Below are 19,297 nucleotides of genomic sequence, written 5' to 3'. Positions count from 1 at the left end.
ACATTGTCCAATGGATTCAACGACGGGTATCTTAGCATCTGAGAACAGCTTTCCATCCCATTTCCCACCCTGGACCGCAGTCTACCAACTCCTATTTTTCCGGTCTGCCAGAACGTCCCCATTCCCTACCTCTTAGCCTGCTTCTGGAAGCAGAGAGTACTGATGGCCTGGCCCTTGGCGCCGCCAAACTGAAAGGTGGGATACTCGATGGAGCCGACCGCGACCAAGCCGGCGGCCCCGTCCTCCTCAGAGTCGGCGTCGACACCCTCGAACCAAGCGCGCAGCTCACTCTCGGTCCAGTTGCAGCTCGTGACGAGGAAGAGACCACCTGGTCTCAGGAGGCGCAGCACGCGGGCGCGGTACCCTTCGCACACGCGGCGGCCAGTCTGCGCGTCCTGCTCGGGGGAAAGGCAGACGGCGTCGAAGGTGCCCTTGTCCAGGACGACGTCCCATCCGGTCTTTTCCTGGGCCCCGTTGAGCGCGACCTCCAGGGGCCCGCGGAGGACGTCCCATTCTGCGAATTCGACCGGGGGGATCTCGTCTTCGTCTTCCTCTTCTTCTTTTTCGCCGTTTCCATCGCCCTGTCCTTTCGAGGGTGCGTCGGCGACCACGTCATCATCCATCTCCTCGTCATCGTCGTCTTCGTCGTCACCGCGGCGTTCCTTCCGCTTCTCGGAGACTTGGCGCGCGAGGGCTACGCTGGCGGCGGAGTAATCGACGCCCAGCATGCGGCCGCGCCAGCCGTCCTCGCGCAGGGCGAAGAGGAGGCTCCCGTTCCCACAGCCGAGGTCGAGGAAGGCGGTGTCCTCGCGGCGGACCTCGTGGTCGAAGGTGGCGGATTCGGTGATCTGGTCGAGGTAGAGCACGGTGCGGGTCTCGGCGTCGGCATCGTCGAACCAGACGGTGCCTTCGTCGCGGGGGTTTGAGGCGTGGTTTTGCAGTTCCGAGGTGTACAGGTTGTCCCAGCTATATTTTGCGTTGAAAGACGGGGAGTTAGGACTTATAGCGCGAGGTTCGCAGGGACGAAGCGTCTGTTGGTCCAAGGGGAGGGAGGCAGAGGGACAGGCACATACTATTCCTTGGTCCCAAGCTTGGAGGGCTCAAGGTGGGAAGGTTTGGAGGCCATATTGTAGGACAGGTTCCTTTCTTTTTCAGGAGTATCCGACTCTCTCGGTAGGTCCTCTGGGGAGCTGGGTATTCAGTAGGAGCAATGAGTTTAGAAATCCCATATGTCTCTATGACTGCGGTCTACAAAAGGACTTATTTACAGCCTCACTTCCGTTCCTCCCCAAATTTAGGACTCGGTAGCTTGGCGATAGTGGGGCTGGGGAATGGAATCAAACAGGCAAGCGGTGAGTGACCCCTCCATTCCTGTGGTTGCAACTTGACGCCGTGTATGTTGTACTCCGTATAATAAAAGTTCGTGGGGGAAACAAAGGGGGGGCAAGCTGGAGTCAATTCGCGGCGGGGAAAAGAGGGGTAACCGGCAGGTCGAAAACTTTTTACCAGTGCATGGTCCATGTACGTACCTCGACCCTCGAACTTCACAGGGGAACGAGGGGAGTAAAGAAAACGCGCACCAGGCTGAAGCGCAAGACAAGGCTGTGTCTATTGGATGTACCTGGCTGAGCAGGTGCTCGCCTACCACGAGCTCAAAGGTCGGCAGTGGCCAGGCCAGACTTGAAATTCAGCTTTCAGCCAGGTCTGGCTCATCCGTATTGACCAACTTGACACTAGTTGACGACACGGCTACACCCCATCTGGTCGAACGCAAGGTGAATGCATCTGATTCAGCCATTAGAGGCCGACTCAACTCGTATCTGCATTTTCTTCCCCCTCGGGGACATCCACTTGATTGTGCACACTTGACGGTATGGAGCTGATCCTTCCATGGCCGCCAGCCCAAGCATAGCGTCCAACACATCTCGCCTAATGTATGTAGCTTCCCACGTCCTTCCGTCTAGTAATCATAGTCGCCGGGCCATGGTGTGTCACCCTTGCATGAACTCCCCTCCCCTACCTAGCCTAGGATAGCGTCCAGACCGGCGCCTTCACGAGTACCTGTCGACCCCTAACCTCCACGGCCATAAAGGCCGCGAACCGGACCTTGCCGCTGTCGTTGGGTGGCGGAGCTGCAAAAGTTGCCCTGTCAGTACTGTTGGGATCGACGAGCGGGGACGCGGGGACGAGACTGCTCTTCCTCGCGGGGACCGACACGGCCAGACCTCGCCCACTCCTGCCGCCGGTATTTCTGCTGCTTCTGCCGCCCTGCAGGGTTGTAAACGTACCGTTTCGGGACTTGTCGCCACGTGCTCGGGAACCTGCGCCTTCCCTCCCCTCCGCCTCCTCCGCCCTCCCATCATCGGCCCCCTGTGCGCCTTCGCCGTGCGTCTCAATCGCCGGCAGGCCAGACTTCTCCACCTCCATAACGTTCAGGTCGACGGGGTCGCCTGGCAGGGGGTAGGTGAGGGCCACGTCTCGGCTCTCCATGGGGAGGTTGGCCGCGAGGCCGACGGCCAGTTCGATGATCATCGAGGCGCTGCCGTCCACGCCCGCCGGTGGGGGTTCGGTCAGGTACTGAAATAGGGTCGCCGTCAGGTTGGCGGTGGTCATGCGCGTAAAGTCGGCCTTGTTCTCCGCGCTTTCCGGCGACTTGATGATGTGTTGCAGGCCCTCGAGCGTGGCCATGCGCCAGCTGACCACCTTGGCCGTCAGCGCATCGTACTCTTCCCGCGCGTTCATCGTGTAGGAGAATCGCCGGATGTTCAGCTCAATGTCCTTGAGCTGCCGGCTGAGGTCATAGTTCAGGCCCGGATGGAAACACTTGTCGAAGATCTCCTCGACGATCCAGCGTGTAATCACGGCCCGGCCCACCGCCGTCATCTCCTGCTTGCCCGTCTTGAGTGCCTCGGCGCTGACGTACTTGTTAAGCCACTGCGGCACCGTCCGCCAGTCTTTGCGGATGTTGAACGATAGGTTGTTGATGGCGCCATTCAACCGGTTAAACCGTGTCAGGTACTCGCTGTCATCCAGAGCCGTCCGCGACTGTGTGATGCGCTGATTGGCGATAGCATTTTGCAGTTGCTCGACCTGCGAAGTGAGGTTCTCAATCTGCGCCTTGCCATCGAAGTAGAGGCGCTTAACGTTCTTGTATTTGGTCACTGTAAAATAGGTTGACCTTGGTCAGCGCCCAGCCCTTTCTTATCCCGGCACCTACATCAGGTTTTGCCAGCTAGGGAAACCTACAGAGCTCCTTGAATTTTTCGGGATCAGCAAGATTCTGATCGGCACTGGCCGGTTGGGGGCTGTTTCTGCCTTGGTCGCCAACTTGCCCTTCGAATTGCGGCGCTCTCTCCTGGCCACCGGCAGCTCGAAGACTGTTTCCCTGTGCGCCCGCGGCGCCCGAAGGGAGCTGGCTCAGCCTGTAACCAGGGGGCGGACCTTGCGGGGGTTGATCGACTGATCGGATCGTCTTCTCCGCTTCGGGCGGCGGTCGTCGGTTGTTGGGTGGTCCTCCGGGAGCCATGTTCTCTTCTTCCTCTTGGTGACGTTGGTGTTGGTCTTGCCGCTCCTGCCGTTGACTGTCTGGAAAGGAGTTCTCGCGCTTGGGGAGGCCGACTGCACACTCGCGTTGCAAAGGAGACTGGCTAGGCCGCGACAGAGATTCTTGAGTGTCGCGGTTCGTCAAGGCAGAGGGTTGTTGAATGTGTTGCGTGTTCGGAGACTGCGAATCCGATTCGGTAACGGCAGAAGAATCATGCGACAGGCGAGGGAGAGGGAGAGACCCGGAGCTCTTCTCCTGCGGGGTCGCGGCCCGATGTTGGCTGGCGACGCTGGTGAAGATGGGGGAAGGACCGCCACTTGGCGGCTGGGCGTGATACTGGTCGGTTGCCTGGTAGGTCGGCTGGGGGGAGGGGTCGAAGATGGCTTGGCCGTACTGGATCTGCTGTCCGTCCGAGGTCCGCTGCTGATGCTGCTGATGCTGCTGCTGTTGATAGATAAGCTCCTCGTACTGAACCGGTTCGAAGTCGCTAGGAGAGAAAACAACGGAGTGGCGGGTCGTCTCGTGGGGATTCTGCGCGATAAAGTTGCTGTTAGAACCGCTTCCTTCCAAGCGATCTTCCGATTCGCCAGGTCCTTGAAGGGGTGACGGCCGAGTATAAGGGCCTTGCTGGTCCGGGACCCAGTCGCTCGGTTGGTCGAGGGAGGAGGCCTGGGAGACGGCGAACGGGATGGGTGGTGGATTTCTTACTCGTTTGGAAACTCGACGGGCCAGGCCACCAATGCGGTCGTGTGGGAGGGGCTGGTACTGTTGCTGGTGGGGATGCTGTTGGTAGTGTGGGTGGTAGGTGGGATGTTGCTGCTGTTGCTGAGGTTGTTGTTGTACCTGCTGCTGGTCTTGACCCGATCTGGTCAGGATGTTTTTAATAAGTTTCCTAGCAGACCGTTTCTGCTCGGGCTGCGGCGGCGGTGGTTGTTGTTGTTGAGGGTGGTGTTGTTGGGGCAGTTGCTGGTAAGGGTAGTGGACGGGCGTGGTAGGTTGCTGACTGCCACCCGGGGAATAGAAGGTAGCCTGGATGTCGTCTACGGAGCCAGCAGCAACGGAGTACTGGGGGTGTACGTGAATCGGTGCGACGGCGGGGAAGCGTTGTGAGCCACGGGGTACGTCGTAGTCGTGGTGAGGAGGAGGCTGCTGTTGGTGTTGTAGTTGTTGCGGTGGTATCGGTGGTGGCGGTCGTGGCTGTGATTGTTGTGATTGGGCCTGCGGCTGTGACGCCGTATCGAGAGTTTCCCTCGCGTTATAGACGTCAGAGGGGGAGGTGGACGGCAGATTGTTACTTCCAGCACTGTCTTGGTGACGACGCTGCTGGTCTTCACGGTCCACGTTTATGTCGATGTCGGTGTCGGTGTCGGACCCTTCTTGTTTACAGTCGGAATCGTGATGGTGGTCGTGATCGGGATCGAGGCTACGATGCTGATGGCGATGGCTGTGGTGTTGTTGTGGTTGTGGTTGCGTTTGTAGTTGTGGTCCCTCGTGGTTGTAAAATTGGGTGGTACCTGAATTTTGGAGGTTCTTCTGGTGTTGGGTGGTGTCGTTAGTGGCCGTGGTTGCGCTGCAAGCGGTCTCGGGTTCTTGCCTCACTTCAAGCCCTAAAGATCCTCCGGCTCCTCCTGAACCTACTCCTGACCCTGTTCCTGCCCCGGTCGACTGTGAAGAGGTCAATGCGGCTGTCGTTGAGGCTGTCGCCGTTGCTGGCGACTTTGAAAAAGAAGCAGTGGTAGGTGTCTGGAGATCGCTCGTCGTCACACTGACAAGAGCGTTCTGGGAACGATTGCTATGTCTACCAATGCGGCCGAAGGTTGGCATTATTATTCTCAGGGTCGTCCTCTCGTTTACCCCTTGCAAGGCGTCTCGTGTCTTTCGACTACGGCGCTATGGCGGGCGCTGGGCTTGGCTCGGTGGAGAGGCGGTGGCAGTGTTGTGATAACAGACAGTAATCACCGGGATGATAGACGAGGAGAGGAGGGAGCAGAGCAGAGGACGCTCCCGGTAAGCACGGAGGCACGAGGAAAAGCGGGAGACAGGCCAGCGACGGGTATAGGGCCGAACGAAAAGGGGTCAAGGACCGCAAGGGGCGTAAATGCGGGGTGTTAGGCTTCTGGCTCGAGGTAAGAAGATATCGCAAGGAAGCATTGGACGGACGTTAGGGTCTATCTGTTACTAAATATAGTATATGCACAGATAAGCCCTATTCGTAGGTACCTTTTTTTGTTCGTAAGAAATCTTATTCGTATAGTTTAGGTAAATGTTCCTGTACACTAATACATTTGTGTATTATATTCATGCCGGTCTTATGTATTTACGTACGTACTAAGTAACCTACCTAGCTTAAACATTGTCTTATGCATACCTACCGTGGGCATAATTACCCAAGGGACCCTTATCAAAACCAAACTGCTACAATTATGACATATGCACGTTATACATACAACGTACTTACTCCAGGCCAGTAGAGTGAAGGAGAACAAGAAATAAAACATTCCAGCAAGCAGATGTCCGGGGCTCGGCCGTAATGGCGAAGAAGTATGGGTGATGTAACTTCTACTGGGGTCCAGTTATAATGTTCTTATGGTAGACTGACCGAATTTCTGTCACCTTCACCGGCTCCGTATTCTACACGTATGGAAGTTCTGCAGGTTGCTACAGTGCGCGCTGCGCGATACTCTCTAGCGTTCTCAATTCCTCCACAGTGACATATCTGACCCATTTTTTCCCGTGATTTCCTGCCATGGGACACGGCGTACTACACTGTACAGTACTTCATAATTCGTACTTCGTACCTCCACGATATGGTAATCAATACCGAAACGTCTGTACGTGTACGGCACGCTTTTGTGGGTACATTCCTTTTCAGCCTTCCGATTGGTCTATAGCTCACGTTGTGAACTGCTCGAATTGGGGTTCGTCTCTATAAGATTCTATTTGATTACCCATCTCTCCTCGCTCCGCGCTCCTCGCGTCTCTCCTACTTCGTAGTGCCTCACGAGGAAGATTTGTTGATAAATTTTAATTGTCTCCCGTTTGATAACCTCGCGACGCCTTTCGCCGCATTCTTTGCCTTCTATCGGTCTCTGCCTCAACGCCTCGAGCGGCTGAACACAAACCGGTCTGGTGGCGAGAGAACGATTCGGTGGCCCCCGCGCCAGCTTCTAATTAGCGTCCAAGCCATCAACGTTCCTCCAACCGATTCCTCCCAGCAGAAATACTCCAAAAGCCGCTTTGAATTCGCAGTGTAGCATGACTTGACGACGTGCGCTCTGACTCTTGGAAACACATCGATCATGGGAGGGACAGACGGCGCGCAGCAGATCCTCTTCGAGACGGGGTCTTTCACCGGATACCACCCATACGTGGACCTGGGCAGCCATTATCTCTCAGCCAACCAAGCCTTCAAGCAGCCGTTATGTGGTGATGAGGAGGGCTGGGGCCCGCTGAGCCCCTTTCGATATGACTTCACTCCGTGCTTCATCGATGTCTGGATTGCTGTAGTCGCCGCTTTTGGCATTGTCTTTGGAACGGTGGCGATCGCCTGGTTGCTTCGCAAGGGAAAGCCAACAGCGGCTCACAAGGGCTGGCACTTTTGGATTAAGCAGGTAAGTTTACAGATCTTCCGTTCTACTTTTTGGAAGCGCAGTGCCCCCTTCCCCCGACCGGTATTGTTGTATACATGTACTCATCACTGCCGTCCGTCTACTTTAGTCGCTGCTTGCCGTCATCATCGCCGACTTTGCCGTCCAACTCGTCATCCAGATCATCAACTATCCGAAAATTTGGTACGGCGACTTCCGCGTCTGGACGACTGTCGGCACCATCGTGGCCCTGGGCGTCATCTTTGCCATCCAATGGCTCGAGCACGGTCGCCTGCGAAACCCCAACGGTGTCGCCTTGTTCTTCTGGCTCTTCTTCTTAATCGCCTGTGCCGTGAAGCTCCGCTCCCTCATCTCTCAGAAGCTCTACCACAAAAACCTGCCCTACTTTATAACCTATACCGTTGGCTTCGGCTTGTCCGTGGTGGAATTCTTTGTGGAATGGCTCTGGCCCGCGAATCGCCATGACTACGAGGCTCTGGTGGAAGAAGAGGAATGCCCTGTCGAATACGCCACCGTCTTCTCCCGCCTGACGTTTTCCTGGATCACTCCCCTGATGCAGCTGGGCTACAAGCAATATCTCACCGAAGATGATCTCTGGGGATTGGCTCGCTCCGACACAACCAAGAACACGGGGGATGCCTTCAGCAAGACGTGGGATCACGAGTTGAAACATCGCAAAAAGCCTTCTCTCTGGATTGCCCTGTTCCGCGCATACGGTGGTCCCTACGCCGTTGCCGCCATCTTCAAAGTCGGCAACGACATTTCTCAGTACATTCAGCCCCAGCTGCTTCGGCTGCTCATCAAATTTGTCAAGTCGTACGAAAAGGGCCAGGAGCCTCAACCCGTCGTCCAGGGCGCCGCCATCGCCCTGGCCATGTTTGCCTGCGCGTGCTTTCAGACCGCCATGATTCACCAGTACTTCCAGCTGGCCTTCGTCACGGGTATGCGCATCAAGGGCGGTCTGGCCTCGGCCATTTACAAGAAGTCGATGAAGCTGTCAAACGAGGGCCGGACATCCAAGTCCACGGGAGACATTGTCAACTACATGGCTGTAGATGCCCAGCGTCTTCAGGATCTGACCCAGTTTGCCCAGCAAGCCTGGTCGGCCCCTTTCCAGATTACGATTTGCATGATCTCTCTCTATCAACTGGTTGGCTGGTCCATGCTTGCCGGCATAGGCGTCATGATCCTCATGATGCCGGCCCATGGTTTCATCGCAAGAATCATGAGGGATTTGCAAAAGGAGCAGATGAAGAACAAGGACACGAGGAGCCGGTTGATTACCGAAATCATCAACAACATGAAGAGCATCAAGCTGTATGCTTGGGGAGGCGCCTTTATGAACAAGCTCAACTTTGTGCGGAATGAGAAGGAGCTGAAGAACCTGAGGAAGATTGGTGCTACCCAGGCTTTCGCCAATTTCACCTGGAGCACTGCCCCTTTCTTCGTTTCCTGCTCGACTTTTGCCGTCTTTGTCCTTACCCAAGACCGTCCTCTAACCACCGACATTATCTTCCCTGCGCTGGGTATGTACTTATATCCCTCTCTTTTTTTGCTCTTTCGAACCCAGTCCCTCGCCAGGAACTTACAGCTAAATCTCCCGCTACAGCCCTCTTCAACCTTCTCACGTTCCCGCTCGCGGTGCTGCCCATGGTCATTTCGGCCATCGTCGAGGCCAGCGTCGCCGTTGGCCGACTAACATCCTTCCTGGACGCCGAGGAGGTCCAGCCCGATGCTGTCGTCGTCAAGCCTGCTCCTGAGCAGCTGGGTGAGGAGACTGTCGTGATCCGAAACGGAACTTTCTCCTGGAACCGCCATGAGACGAAAAACATCCTCACGGATATCGACTTCACTGCCTACAAGGGCGAGCTTTCCTGCATTGTCGGCCGTGTCGGCTCTGGCAAGTCTTCCTTCCTGCAAAGCATCCTAGGTGACATGTGGAAGATCAGCGGCGATGTGCAGGTCCACGGGAGTGTGGCCTACGTGGCCCAGCAACCTTGGATCCTGAACGCCACGGTCAAGGAGAACATTGTGTTTGGATATCGATACGACTCGAATTTCTATGAAAAGACAGTCAAGGCCTGTGCGCTTCTCGACGACTTTGCCCAACTGCCCGACGGAGACGAGACGGTTGTAGGCGAGCGAGGCATTTCGCTCAGCGGTGGTCAGAAGGCCCGAGTGGCCCTGGCGCGCGCCGTCTATGCTAGAGCCGACATCTACTTGCTGGACGATGTGCTCTCTGCCGTCGACTCTCACGTGGGTAAACACATCATTGAGAATGTTCTCGGTCCTAGGGGCTTGTTGAGCTCCAAGACTCGGATCCTCGCCACCAATGCCATCAATGTTCTGGCTTCCGCCAGCTTCATCACCATGATGCGCGATGGGCAGATTGTCGAGAGGGGAACCTACAAGGCCTTGACGGCTATGAAGGGTCTCATCGGTGAGCTGATCAAGACGGCTGGTCAGGAGCAGTCCGCCGGGCCGTCGTCGGTCGCGAGCTCGAGCTCTTCGAGCAGCAAATCGGCTACGTTAATCGAAGGCCCCGCCACCACCCAGGAGAAGGAGGAGCTGGAGGAGGCCCAGGAGCGCGTGCCCGAAATGGCGCCCATCAAGGCAGGTGTCTCGACCGCGGACAAGAAGCGGTCGAACAGCACCGCCACGCTCCGACGTGCCAGCGCAGCTAGCTTCCGAGGACCCCGCGGGAAGCTCACAGACGAAGAAGTCGCTGGCGGGCGGACCAGGCAGTCCAAGGAGCACTTGGAGCAAGGCAAGGTGAAATGGGACGTCTACACCGAGTATGCCAAGAACAACAATCTCATTGCTGTGGCCATCTACCTGGTTACTCTCCTGGCTTCGCAAACTGCCAATATCGGCGGCTCGGTCTGGCTCAAGGAGTGGGCGGAGTACAACCAAGACAAGGGTTTCAATGACAACGTGGGCATGTTTATTGGTGTCTACTTTGCGTTTGGAATCGGGTCGTCCCTTTTGACGGTCGTTCAGACATTGATTCTCTGGATCTTCTGCTCCATCGAGGTAAGTTGACTCGACCTCTTGATCTTTTATTCCTCCCTTGCTACACACGTCCGGCTCCTGACAAACATATGATAGGCTTCGAGGAAGTTGCACGAGAGGATGGCCAATGCCATCTTCCGGTCGCCCATGTCGTTCTTTGACGTGACACCAACTGGTCGGATTCTGAATCGCTTTTCCAGGTTTGTGTGGCCTCTCCTTTTGCCGTCCCATTCTACTCGGTCCCTCGACCATGACCGTCATACTACTGTCATGCGGCCGTTCACATGAAATGGGACATGAATTCCTCCCAGCGCGACCTCGAGTGCCCTGCACTTTCTTCTTGGGTATGCCGCGTTTTCTGGGGGCACACAGCGCTGACGAACGTGGGTGATGCAGTGACATTTACAAGGTGGACGAGGTTCTTGCGAGGACCTTCAACATGCTCTTCGTCAATGCGGCTCGCTCTGGGTTCACGCTTATCATCATTTCGGTCGCCACGCCGGCGTTCGTGGCTTTTATCATCCCGCTGAGCGTAATGTACTACTGGACGCAGCGGTACTACCTCCGGACGTCCCGTGAATTGAAGAGGTTGGACAGCGTGAGCCGCAGCCCCATCTATGCTCACTTCCAGGAGACGCTCGGAGGCATCTCGACGATTCGGGCGTACCGACAGCAGCAGCGGTTCGAACTCGAAAACGAGTGGCGAGTGGACGCCAACCTCAAGGCGTACTTCCCGTCCATCAGCGCCAATCGTTGGCTGGCCATCCGTCTCGAGTTTATCGGCGCCGTCGTCATTCTCACCGCGGCCAGTCTGTCCATCATTTCCGTTGCCAACCGTAGTGGCTTGCGGTCTGGTTTTGTCGGTCTCCTCATGTCGTACGCACTGCAAATCACAACGTCGCTCAACTGGATCGTGCGACAGACTGTCGAGGTCGAGACGAACATTGTGTCGGTGGAGCGCGTGCTCGAGTATGCGAGACTGCCGAGCGAAGCGCCCGAGGTCATCAAGGGCAGCCGGCCGCCGGTTACCTGGCCTGAGCACGGTGCGGTCGAGTTCCGGAACTACAGCACGCGCTACCGCGAGGGTTTGGATCTCGTGCTGAAGAACATCAACCTGGACGTCAAGTCGCATGAGAAGATTGGCGTGGTCGGTCGCACGGGTGCCGGCAAGTCGTCGTTGACGCTGTCGCTCTTCCGCATCATCGAGCCCGTCACGGGCCACATCAGCATCGACGAGCTCAATACGTCATCCATAGGATTGTTGGACCTGCGGAGGAGACTCGCCATTATCCCGCAGGATGCCGCTCTCTTCGAGGGCACCATTCGTGACAACCTGGACCCTGGCAACGTGCATGATGACACGGAGCTGTGGAGCGTTCTTGGTGAGTTTTTTACCCTCGAGACACCGGGATGGACCGCCCAGTGGCGACCCGACTCGACACGCCTTGATTCGGTCCCACAGAGACTAATGTGTTTTGTCGTAGAACATGCTCGTCTGAAGAGCCACGTAGATTCAATGGAGGGCGGGCTAGAGGCCAAGATTTCTGAAGGAGGTATGTTTTGTTCTCTCGGCTCTCTTTCCTTTCGTCTTCGCTTTCCGTCGGTTTCGGTCGCTTGTGCGACTGTCTTTACACCCTCTTGTCCCCTTCAACCCCTTGGCCGTGAGCCTCCAGTATGAGGAGCCTGAATAGCTGGCCGATCCACTGCGTCTGCCATGGTGGCCTCGATACTGCGCTCGCATGGCGAAGTGTGCTACTTGGCCATTTCTGTAATCTGCATTCATGACCGCATACGGACTGCTTTGCATGAAATCCGCATGATTTACCATGCATGTGGACCAAGACGTCCTTCTCGGCGATTGGCATACCACAAGCCGCCCTCTTTGTTTCCTTTTATTGCCCCTTGCTTTCCCCATTCACTGCCCTTGTTGCCGCCGTCTAAGTGCAAGTTGGGAGTACGGCTTCTGACTAACACGGCTTCTTCCGTCCAGGCTCGAACCTTTCTCAGGGCCAGCGACAGCTCGTGTCACTCGCCCGCGCCATGCTCACGCCGTCCAACATCCTCGTACTCGATGAGGCCACGGCGGCCGTGGACGTCGAGACGGATGCTATGATCCAAGCGACTCTGCGCTCGCCGCTCTTTTCGAACCGCACCATCATTACGGTGGCACACCGCATCAACACCATCCTGGACAGCGACCGTGTCGTCGTCCTGGACAAGGGCGAGGTGGTCGAGTTCGACACGCCGCGCGAACTGCTCAAGAAGCAGGGAGTGTTCTATGGCCTCGTTAAGGAGGCGGGTCTTGAAACGGAGATTTCATGATCGTCCGCTTTGTGCAAGCAGTGGTTTATTACACAAGTACCTATTTCTGGTGAGAGGGGGTTGTAAGAAAAAATATGTTGACATAAAAAAGCGCTGTGATGGTGTTTCCATATTTTGGTTGGATACAGAGCAGCTTCTGCATTGACAGGATCATGTAGATATGGGCGGAAAAACTGGGGGATTCAACAGGAATAGGCAGAGAGAAGGAAAATTGTATAGCAAATTACTCTGTTTCTTTTTTTCTTCCCTGTGCATAGTTGAACTATCGACACAGCTTTGGCGATCTTGCAGTACAGTGACGAGACAAAACTGTCGAGCCGATGTACTTAAAACACCACGTTATAAGTGTGCCTAGGTAGGTACATCGGCTCGACACTTGTGTCGAGTTCCTGCACCTCGGGATCATCATGATGTCCGCCGGCCACGTCTCAACGATCATCAAGTAGTAAGGCTCCGGTTATCGTAGCTTTAACAAAGGTGGCCGATGTCTGGATTAATACCCTTGGTCACTCGTCATCCTGCTTGGGTCTCACTGGCAGAGATGTCGTCGATTGCACAATAAATTGTCCTTGTACGTACAGACAGCTGGGTAGTAATATCCTAATTATTTTAGTTATATCAGACACTTATTGTCGTTCATATTAGTCCGTATTTCCTCTCTCGAGTTTCTTTCCATCTGCGCATGCAGTAAATCCCGGCCCTTGATTCAAACCTCAACAGCCTTGTTCTCGTAATCATTGCTTTAACTAACTCGACCAAGCTAGTAAGATGGGATATCATCGGTCCCCGTGCCTTCTTTCACTCAGATAAAGCAACAATAGACTCATCCGGCCCCTCGGACCTGTAAACTAAGAAATATACGGTGGCCCCTATATGATCTTCGGGTGACCAATCGTCCGGGCCATTTGCGAGCAAGCTTGGGCATACATACGCTTTACCTTTGACCTCTCGCCCCTTGTCCATGGATTTCAAATCCGGCCCTCCTGCCGGTTGATCATAAGCTTCCCCGTCGGCACATGTTATGCCACGCGGACCTGCTGGTCGGCACCGTCTGATTGCATTTTCCTAATGCGAACCTCACGCGGTCTTCGAATGGACGGTGTCTTGAAAATGTACAGCAAACCGGTGTGATGTTGGGTGCGTTCAGGAGAGACAACCACGCCCATTCGAGGCGTGTGTACAACGTACATACAACGTACGCTGTATGTAAACCAACCCCATCCACCAGTGCCCTAACCCCAGCCTTTATTTCATATTAAATAACTCCAGCCTCATCATGGCTGTGATCAAATACGGGGCTGTTCTTTGGTCCTAGTTGTGGCTTAGGGAAAAGTCTTGCCTTGGGAATACAACGTACACAAACCGCGGATCTACTTCTGATACCGAGTCGTCGCCCCGAATATTTACTTAATCTCGTCCGGTGGCGATCCCTCTCCTCTTCAGCGGCGCGTCGTAGGTTCACTGTCCTCGCCTCTCGCCTCGGAACAAAATTGGGCCCTACCCATTCAATAATCTGTTTCGGTGGGGTTCTGGAGAGCGACCAGGCAGTGCGTGGCCGGATGGGATCCGGTCCCTCCAATACATACATAGCTGGGCTAGGCAGTCAAACGTACCCTGGCGGCGGATGACCGGAGACCGGGTATTGAGAAGCCTGCCCCTTTTGCAGCAGCGTGGGGTGGCGCTCTCGAGACACATCCATAGGAATGCACGTGTTGCATTTTTCTACCCACTCCATGTGTTAATCTTGTGGTGCCGGGACCCTTGATCTGGCGATCGCGTCTGCTCCAGGTAAATAACCAATCTGCGGGCGTGCTGTTCCATTCCCGGTCGTGGCCTGTCTCTCGATAAAGCAAACGACAGGGGAAACGGAGGTCCGGCAGCCAGTGCGCCGCTGCCTTTGGAGCCGCCAAGGAAAGTCTCGTCGACCTTGCGCTTGCGTGCCGGCAGATTCTTTTCGGCGGCGTGGCTGGGTACATAGTAAATACTTTATAGAACACGAAAGCGAGCTAATACGCCCCTTTTTCTTTTTCCTTCTTTCGTTTTGCTTCTCCTGGCCTCGGATTCGGCGCCTCTCGACCAATCGAGACTTGTAAATGGTTAACCCGAGGAGTCGGCGGGGTCAAGGGAAACCATCGACAGCGTTTTACAACGTACGGTCGAGTCGAGCGTGGCGGACTGAGACAGCACGTTGTGGGTGGCATGTCATGCTGGGTATGGGTGGAGCTTTGTGTATCTAGACTGGCTGCTCTGGAGCCGATCGTGATGCCAAAAAGAAGGGGCAAAGTGAACCTCTGACCGGTCTAAAGTGCAGGGATGGAAGATATTCAACGAGATGAAGATATTCACATACCACTTCGTACCCTGTGGAGGTGGAGGACCAATTCTTCCCCTGGAACCGGCGCGGCGGTAATAGACGTCGCCCAGGCGGTCTGTTCAGGTAAGAAGGAGGGCACCATACTACGTACGTGTGTTGATCTGATCGTCTGCCCCAGGGGATGGGAGATCTAGCAACCGATAAAACCATCCCTCCCAACCTGCTGGGTACAAGTACTGTACTGTACAGTACATTGTCAACGTACGTTGTAAGTATAAGATAGGAAGTGCCTCGTACGAATAAAGGTTATGGTGCGCTCCGTACGTCCTACGGTAGGAACCAATCCGTGCTACAACTAGTGTAGGTAATTATTCGTACCGTGTGGCCGTCCCCTGCAACGGAAGGGCTTCCGCGCTTTAGGTAATCTTTGCATCTTACCGTTGTATGTACAACGAGGTATATGTACGTTGTACAGCGTACACACAAAGTACAACTAGCTCGTACTCGAATCCAACGCCTGCAGATTTCAGTGAATGGATGGCGGCATTGGCTGGATTTCCCTCAATACATAGGGCGACCAGCTAAGTATTCATGCAAGCCAAGTTGTTCACCTAAGGATGCGAAAGACAAGACAGTACTGGTGCGCGAGGAGCGGCGTCGTTGTACTTTGACCTATCTGCCCCATGTACTTCGTACAGTGTAGTTTCGAATTCGTCCAATGCCCCCACTCTATGCCTGGCTACCTACTGGTCTCGGGTTCCTCTTACCCGGCGGGGACGTGGGCCCTCTGGCCTCTCCCTTCATGTCTGCCTTATTAACCCGGGCTATACAATACATTAGAGTACTTTCCCGGCAAAAAGGGTGCGTATGTACGTTGTACTGTACAACGTATGTACTAGCTCCCAAGAGGCCATTTGCACCTTCTCTGCTTCCTGGAGTAGGAACACAGTTTCTTTCTGTTTCCCTCTTAATTCTGTGCCTTAATCATCTAGGTATATGCCCTACCCTGACAATCATGAAACCTGAACCTTACGTTGTACTGTAGACGATGATGCTCCAGGTCCCATCCCATCCCATCCCCATCATGACCAACAACGATATGGTCCGTTCTGGCGCTATTCTCTGTGCCGTTTTATGGCTGCTTACCTACGACGTACTCCCTGTTGTGTGGCTTACCGCGATCAACGGTTCCGATCCACAGATCCACCTTATCTCAGCGTCACCTCAAACAGGCGGACAAGCTTTTCCTCTTCGGCTAGATGCCCAGGCTCCTGAGAGAGAGATTGCTCTAATTGAGGTACGAAGCACTTGCCTGTGTGGGTTATATCACCGTCGTCTAACTAGCCAGGGATCTGGGAACCAGCGGGCTCCTCCGTCTACGTTGTACTGTGCAACGTAGAGTGCTCATCAGTATCGTGCGGAAAATTCGTCCACGCCGGAAGCATCCCCGGCCCCTTCCTGTGCCTACATAGGTACATATGTACGTTGTAGGTACAACGTAATCAATGGATTCCCGCACCAAGGGACCTGAATTCGATCCCTGGTAGCGGGCAAACAGTGACGTGACTGGCCCTACAGTCTCCGTCTTGTCCAATCCACGAATAAGGACGCGCAACAGTTACGGTACAGTGTGTCACCCGTGATTATCCGTACTTCGTAGTGCCCACACTATGATGGACTGGTGTACGGAGTATTGGGTCCCGCCAACGGATATACCCTAGTGGCCTTGGTCTAGGAAACCCGCCCAGCTGATCTTCCCGTCGTCGGGGTCAGCCGTCCAGACCATTCCCGTCCTGTACCTACTAATTAACAGCTACCTGCCCCGAGACCAGGCCGTTTGATTCCGTTGCCCACCATGGCGGACATACGATTCTATAACGGATATCGATGTCTCGCACAAAGACCGAGATGGCGATAGATGGCGAGAGATAAGCCAGAGTACGGCAAAGGTACGAATGGCCGAACGCTGAGCACGTCAATTCCAGCTTGGACGGCCTCCTGTGGGAAGAAAAGACAAGAACGAAAGGAAAAGACGAGCGGGGGAGGAGAAAGCCTCTGATTACGTACAGAAGTGTGTCCCATCCCTCGCAAGCTTGGAACAAGAACCATACCATCATTACCACCTTACGGCAGGTCTGGTCTACCTGGTCTATCTGATCTATCCGCTATCTGGTCTGTCTAGTCTGTGTCCACGACGTTCGCTCTTTCAAGGAAGAAGAAGAGGCGAATAATTACTCCGTACGTACTTTCGTATGCCAGCTGAGAGAGAAGGAGAAAGGGTGAGGAAAAGCAATGCATACCTACCTACAATACTAGCGGGCACGATGCAAACCTGCGTTTTCGATCTGGCCAATCAATACTCGCCCGTTTCTTCGCAAGCCTCCTTGCAAATATACCACTGGACTACCATGGCACTAGGCCCACCACTGTCTCACTTCAACCCCTGTTCAATGGCAGGGATTCTCTCCCACACTTTCTGTGTTTCGCTCGCCATGGACAGCAAACTGGCCAATCTCCAAATGCTGGTTGTTGTCTTGACTCAAGGCCTCTTCACACTGGAGTCTTCCAGTGATTTTGAGGACGATAGACCATTACCCAACGTTACCATGTGTTGACTCTGGCCGCTAATGGCTGGTCGACGGGCCATTTTGAGCGGGTGGTGGGTGTGGGGTGACAACGGGGCTTTAACGAACGGAAAGAAAAGAAGGGAAAAAGGAAAGAAAAAAGAGAAAGAAACAATCTCTCGGATGTCCAGGCTGCATCCCTTAACGGGTCGATTGTAGATACGCGAGCGATGCGACAGTCGACACACGCAACACCCCCCATGCTTCCAACTCCCGGTGGCCGGAGAGAGGCATAATGGTTTCCACCCGAATACCAAATACCCTTGTACGGATCATCTCTCGTACGAATAGACCAGAACCAGGTGCTCCTTGAAGCGTAGGTTCCAAACGCAAGCTCCCGCCCACCTGGAACCAGGCCACGGCATTGGCGGATGGTCCGTGGGAGATGGGACTCATGGGAGGTCCCCGATCCCGGCAGCCTTCCCCGTCTTGTCAACCCAGGACGCAGAACAGGGTATATTCCTATATGTATGTACTGTACCGCTCACTGCCTGCTCGTCATCGCTCACAGGGAAAAAAAAAAAAAAAAGGTACAACGTACAGTAACAAAGTACCAACCAGGTTTCATTCCACGAGCTGGTTCGGTTCACCATCATCAACAGCCTTGTCGTCTCCCGCATACACACATCTCTAAGCAGCTCAACGAGCTTCTTGCCATCTGTACCAACGTGCCTGAGGCGCAGCCAAGAAGAAAAAAGAGAACTAGGCCCGGCTGCTCCAACAGAGCAGAGCGATCGAAGGAAAATTTGACAGCTGCCCCCTCCAGCAAGTCTCCTTGCGCGCTTTCAACTTTGTCATCCGTCCACCTGCAGCCGTCAATCTTCCTGCAACCGTCCAGCATCGGCTTTCGCAAAGTAGACACGACCATCACACCAAGCGACGTGCTGTCAAACGAACACTGCCCTGACCAAACGGACACTACTCGAACCATTCGACTGTCATTTTTTCACTCTCTCTCCCTCTTACCCACCTCCCCGCCGCCACATGCTGTCTGGATAACCAACCTGGGTTTATCCAAGACACACGGCGAACTAGGACGGAATTGTTGCCGTCGCCGATGTCTCAGGTCAGGCTGAAATCAAAGAGGACTGAAAGTCCCCTTCACTACTAACCTCCCTCACTCTTGTCGAACTGATACGTCACCTTTCAACGGTGCCGGATTTTTTTGTCGAAACCACGGTGAACTCAGACCCGACAGGGACCGCTGTATCCGAATTGCTCAGCCAGAAGCTGCTCGGTTTTCCACCTACTGTTCACACGCGCGCCGATTCGAAATTTCCCTTTCGAGCCACCGGCCATCTTCTCGTCGTCCTCTCCCTGGAGTGTGCTCGCCACGTTTGGGTGCAAGCGGGCGCCGAATCGCTGCTCCTCCTCCACCCCCTGCAAACTACGGCGCTACACGCCGCCGCTTCGAAACCTTTGGTTTGGTCGTGCCCTCGGGAACAGAGCGTTGGAGAACCTAGACACGGGAACATCAATACGAACTTGTACGGAACCAGTTCCCCCTGCGACCCAGACTCTGCTGCCATCAGAACCTGCCGATGCTCGAGCGTCCCATCCAGTCTATTACCAGGCTCCCCCCCCATCTCTACATCTACCCTCGCACCACCCGGCAGTCGGTGTAACCTCTCCACAGGACGTGCTAGCCTCGATCTTCTGTCAGCTTCCCGATTCTCCTCATTTGTCTAGAAACCTCTCTTCGACATTACTATCGTATCTCTTTTACGCAAGCTGGTTTCCGTCAGCTTTTTTATAAACCGTCTCTCTTGAGGTCCCACTCACGCGGCTCAGTAAGGAGAAACCCCCACGTGCCCATGTTCCCAAGTGCGCTGATGATTCTCTGTCTGACCTGAACTCAGTTACACGTCGTATT

General features: G+C 54.8%; 4 protein-coding genes across 4 annotated transcripts; 1 reads left to right on the top strand and 3 right to left on the bottom strand.

The window, feature by feature from the left end:
- Positions 1-125: 125 nt before the first annotated feature.
- On the bottom strand, positions 126-1,126 carry ACRALDRAFT_1082863 (uncharacterized protein; the record flags this gene model as incomplete). The annotated part of the gene is made up of 2 exons (XM_071019367.1): positions 126-966; positions 1,074-1,126. 2 exons carry the CDS (start codon positions 1,124-1,126, stop codon positions 126-128), a joined length of 894 nt encoding a protein of 297 aa, XP_070872649.1.
- A 467-nt stretch (positions 1,127-1,593) lies between these two features.
- On the bottom strand, positions 1,594-5,538 carry ACRALDRAFT_1082864 (uncharacterized protein). Its single transcript, XM_071019368.1, has 4 exons — positions 5,144-5,538; positions 3,247-5,077; positions 2,289-3,161; positions 1,594-2,132 (listed from the first exon to the last, which is right to left on the bottom strand). The coding sequence occupies exons 1-4, from the start codon at positions 5,366-5,368 to the stop codon at positions 2,026-2,028; spliced, it is 3,036 nt and encodes a 1,011-aa protein (XP_070872648.1). The 5' UTR covers positions 5,369-5,538; the 3' UTR covers positions 1,594-2,025.
- A 1,001-nt stretch (positions 5,539-6,539) lies between these two features.
- On the top strand, positions 6,540-12,796 carry ACRALDRAFT_1051871 (uncharacterized protein). Its single transcript, XM_071015702.1, has 7 exons — positions 6,540-7,155; positions 7,262-8,678; positions 8,762-10,185; positions 10,261-10,364; positions 10,561-11,546; positions 11,649-11,717; positions 12,155-12,796. The coding sequence occupies exons 1-7, from the start codon at positions 6,844-6,846 to the stop codon at positions 12,484-12,486; spliced, it is 4,644 nt and encodes a 1,547-aa protein (XP_070872647.1). The 5' UTR covers positions 6,540-6,843; the 3' UTR covers positions 12,487-12,796.
- ACRALDRAFT_212334 (uncharacterized protein) lies at positions 12,527-15,485 on the bottom strand (the record flags this gene model as incomplete). The annotated part of the gene is made up of 20 exons (XM_071023859.1): positions 12,527-12,659; positions 12,757-12,811; positions 12,863-12,913; positions 13,020-13,054; positions 13,113-13,154; positions 13,199-13,213; positions 13,289-13,334; positions 13,376-13,440; positions 13,503-13,686; positions 13,751-13,756; positions 13,894-14,015; positions 14,100-14,169; positions 14,217-14,452; positions 14,500-14,786; positions 14,816-14,847; positions 14,883-14,915; positions 14,952-15,036; positions 15,179-15,192; positions 15,285-15,381; positions 15,429-15,485. The coding sequence occupies 20 exons, from the start codon at positions 15,483-15,485 to the stop codon at positions 12,527-12,529; spliced, it is 1,665 nt and encodes a 554-aa protein (XP_070872646.1).
- Positions 15,486-19,297: the final 3,812 nt, after the last annotated feature.

This window comes from Sodiomyces alcalophilus (assembly GCF_042370955.1).
Source record: "Sodiomyces alcalophilus JCM 7366 unplaced genomic scaffold ACRALscaffold_7, whole genome shotgun sequence".
Classification (NCBI taxonomy): domain Eukaryota; kingdom Fungi; phylum Ascomycota; class Sordariomycetes; order Glomerellales; family Plectosphaerellaceae; genus Sodiomyces; species Sodiomyces alcalophilus.
This window is presented reverse-complemented; position numbering and strand designations above follow the sequence as displayed.

Coding starts and splice junctions, on each gene's coding strand:
- ACRALDRAFT_1082864 (XM_071019368.1), bottom strand. CDS start 5,368: ATGCCAACCTTCGGCCGCATTGGTAGACATAGCAATCGTTCCCAGAAC. Junction 5,078..5,143: donor GAGGATCTTTAGGGCTTGAA/GTGAGGCAAGAA, acceptor ACCCAACACCAG/AAGAACCTCCAAAATTCAGG. Junction 3,162..3,246: donor CGAAAAATTCAAGGAGCTCT/GTAGGTTTCCCT, acceptor CCTATTTTACAG/TGACCAAATACAAGAACGTT.
- ACRALDRAFT_1051871 (XM_071015702.1), top strand. CDS start 6,844: ATGGGAGGGACAGACGGCGCGCAGCAGATCCTCTTCGAGACGGGGTCT. Junction 8,679..8,761: donor CATTATCTTCCCTGCGCTGG/GTATGTACTTAT, acceptor CTCCCGCTACAG/CCCTCTTCAACCTTCTCACG. Junction 10,186..10,260: donor GGATCTTCTGCTCCATCGAG/GTAAGTTGACTC, acceptor AACATATGATAG/GCTTCGAGGAAGTTGCACGA.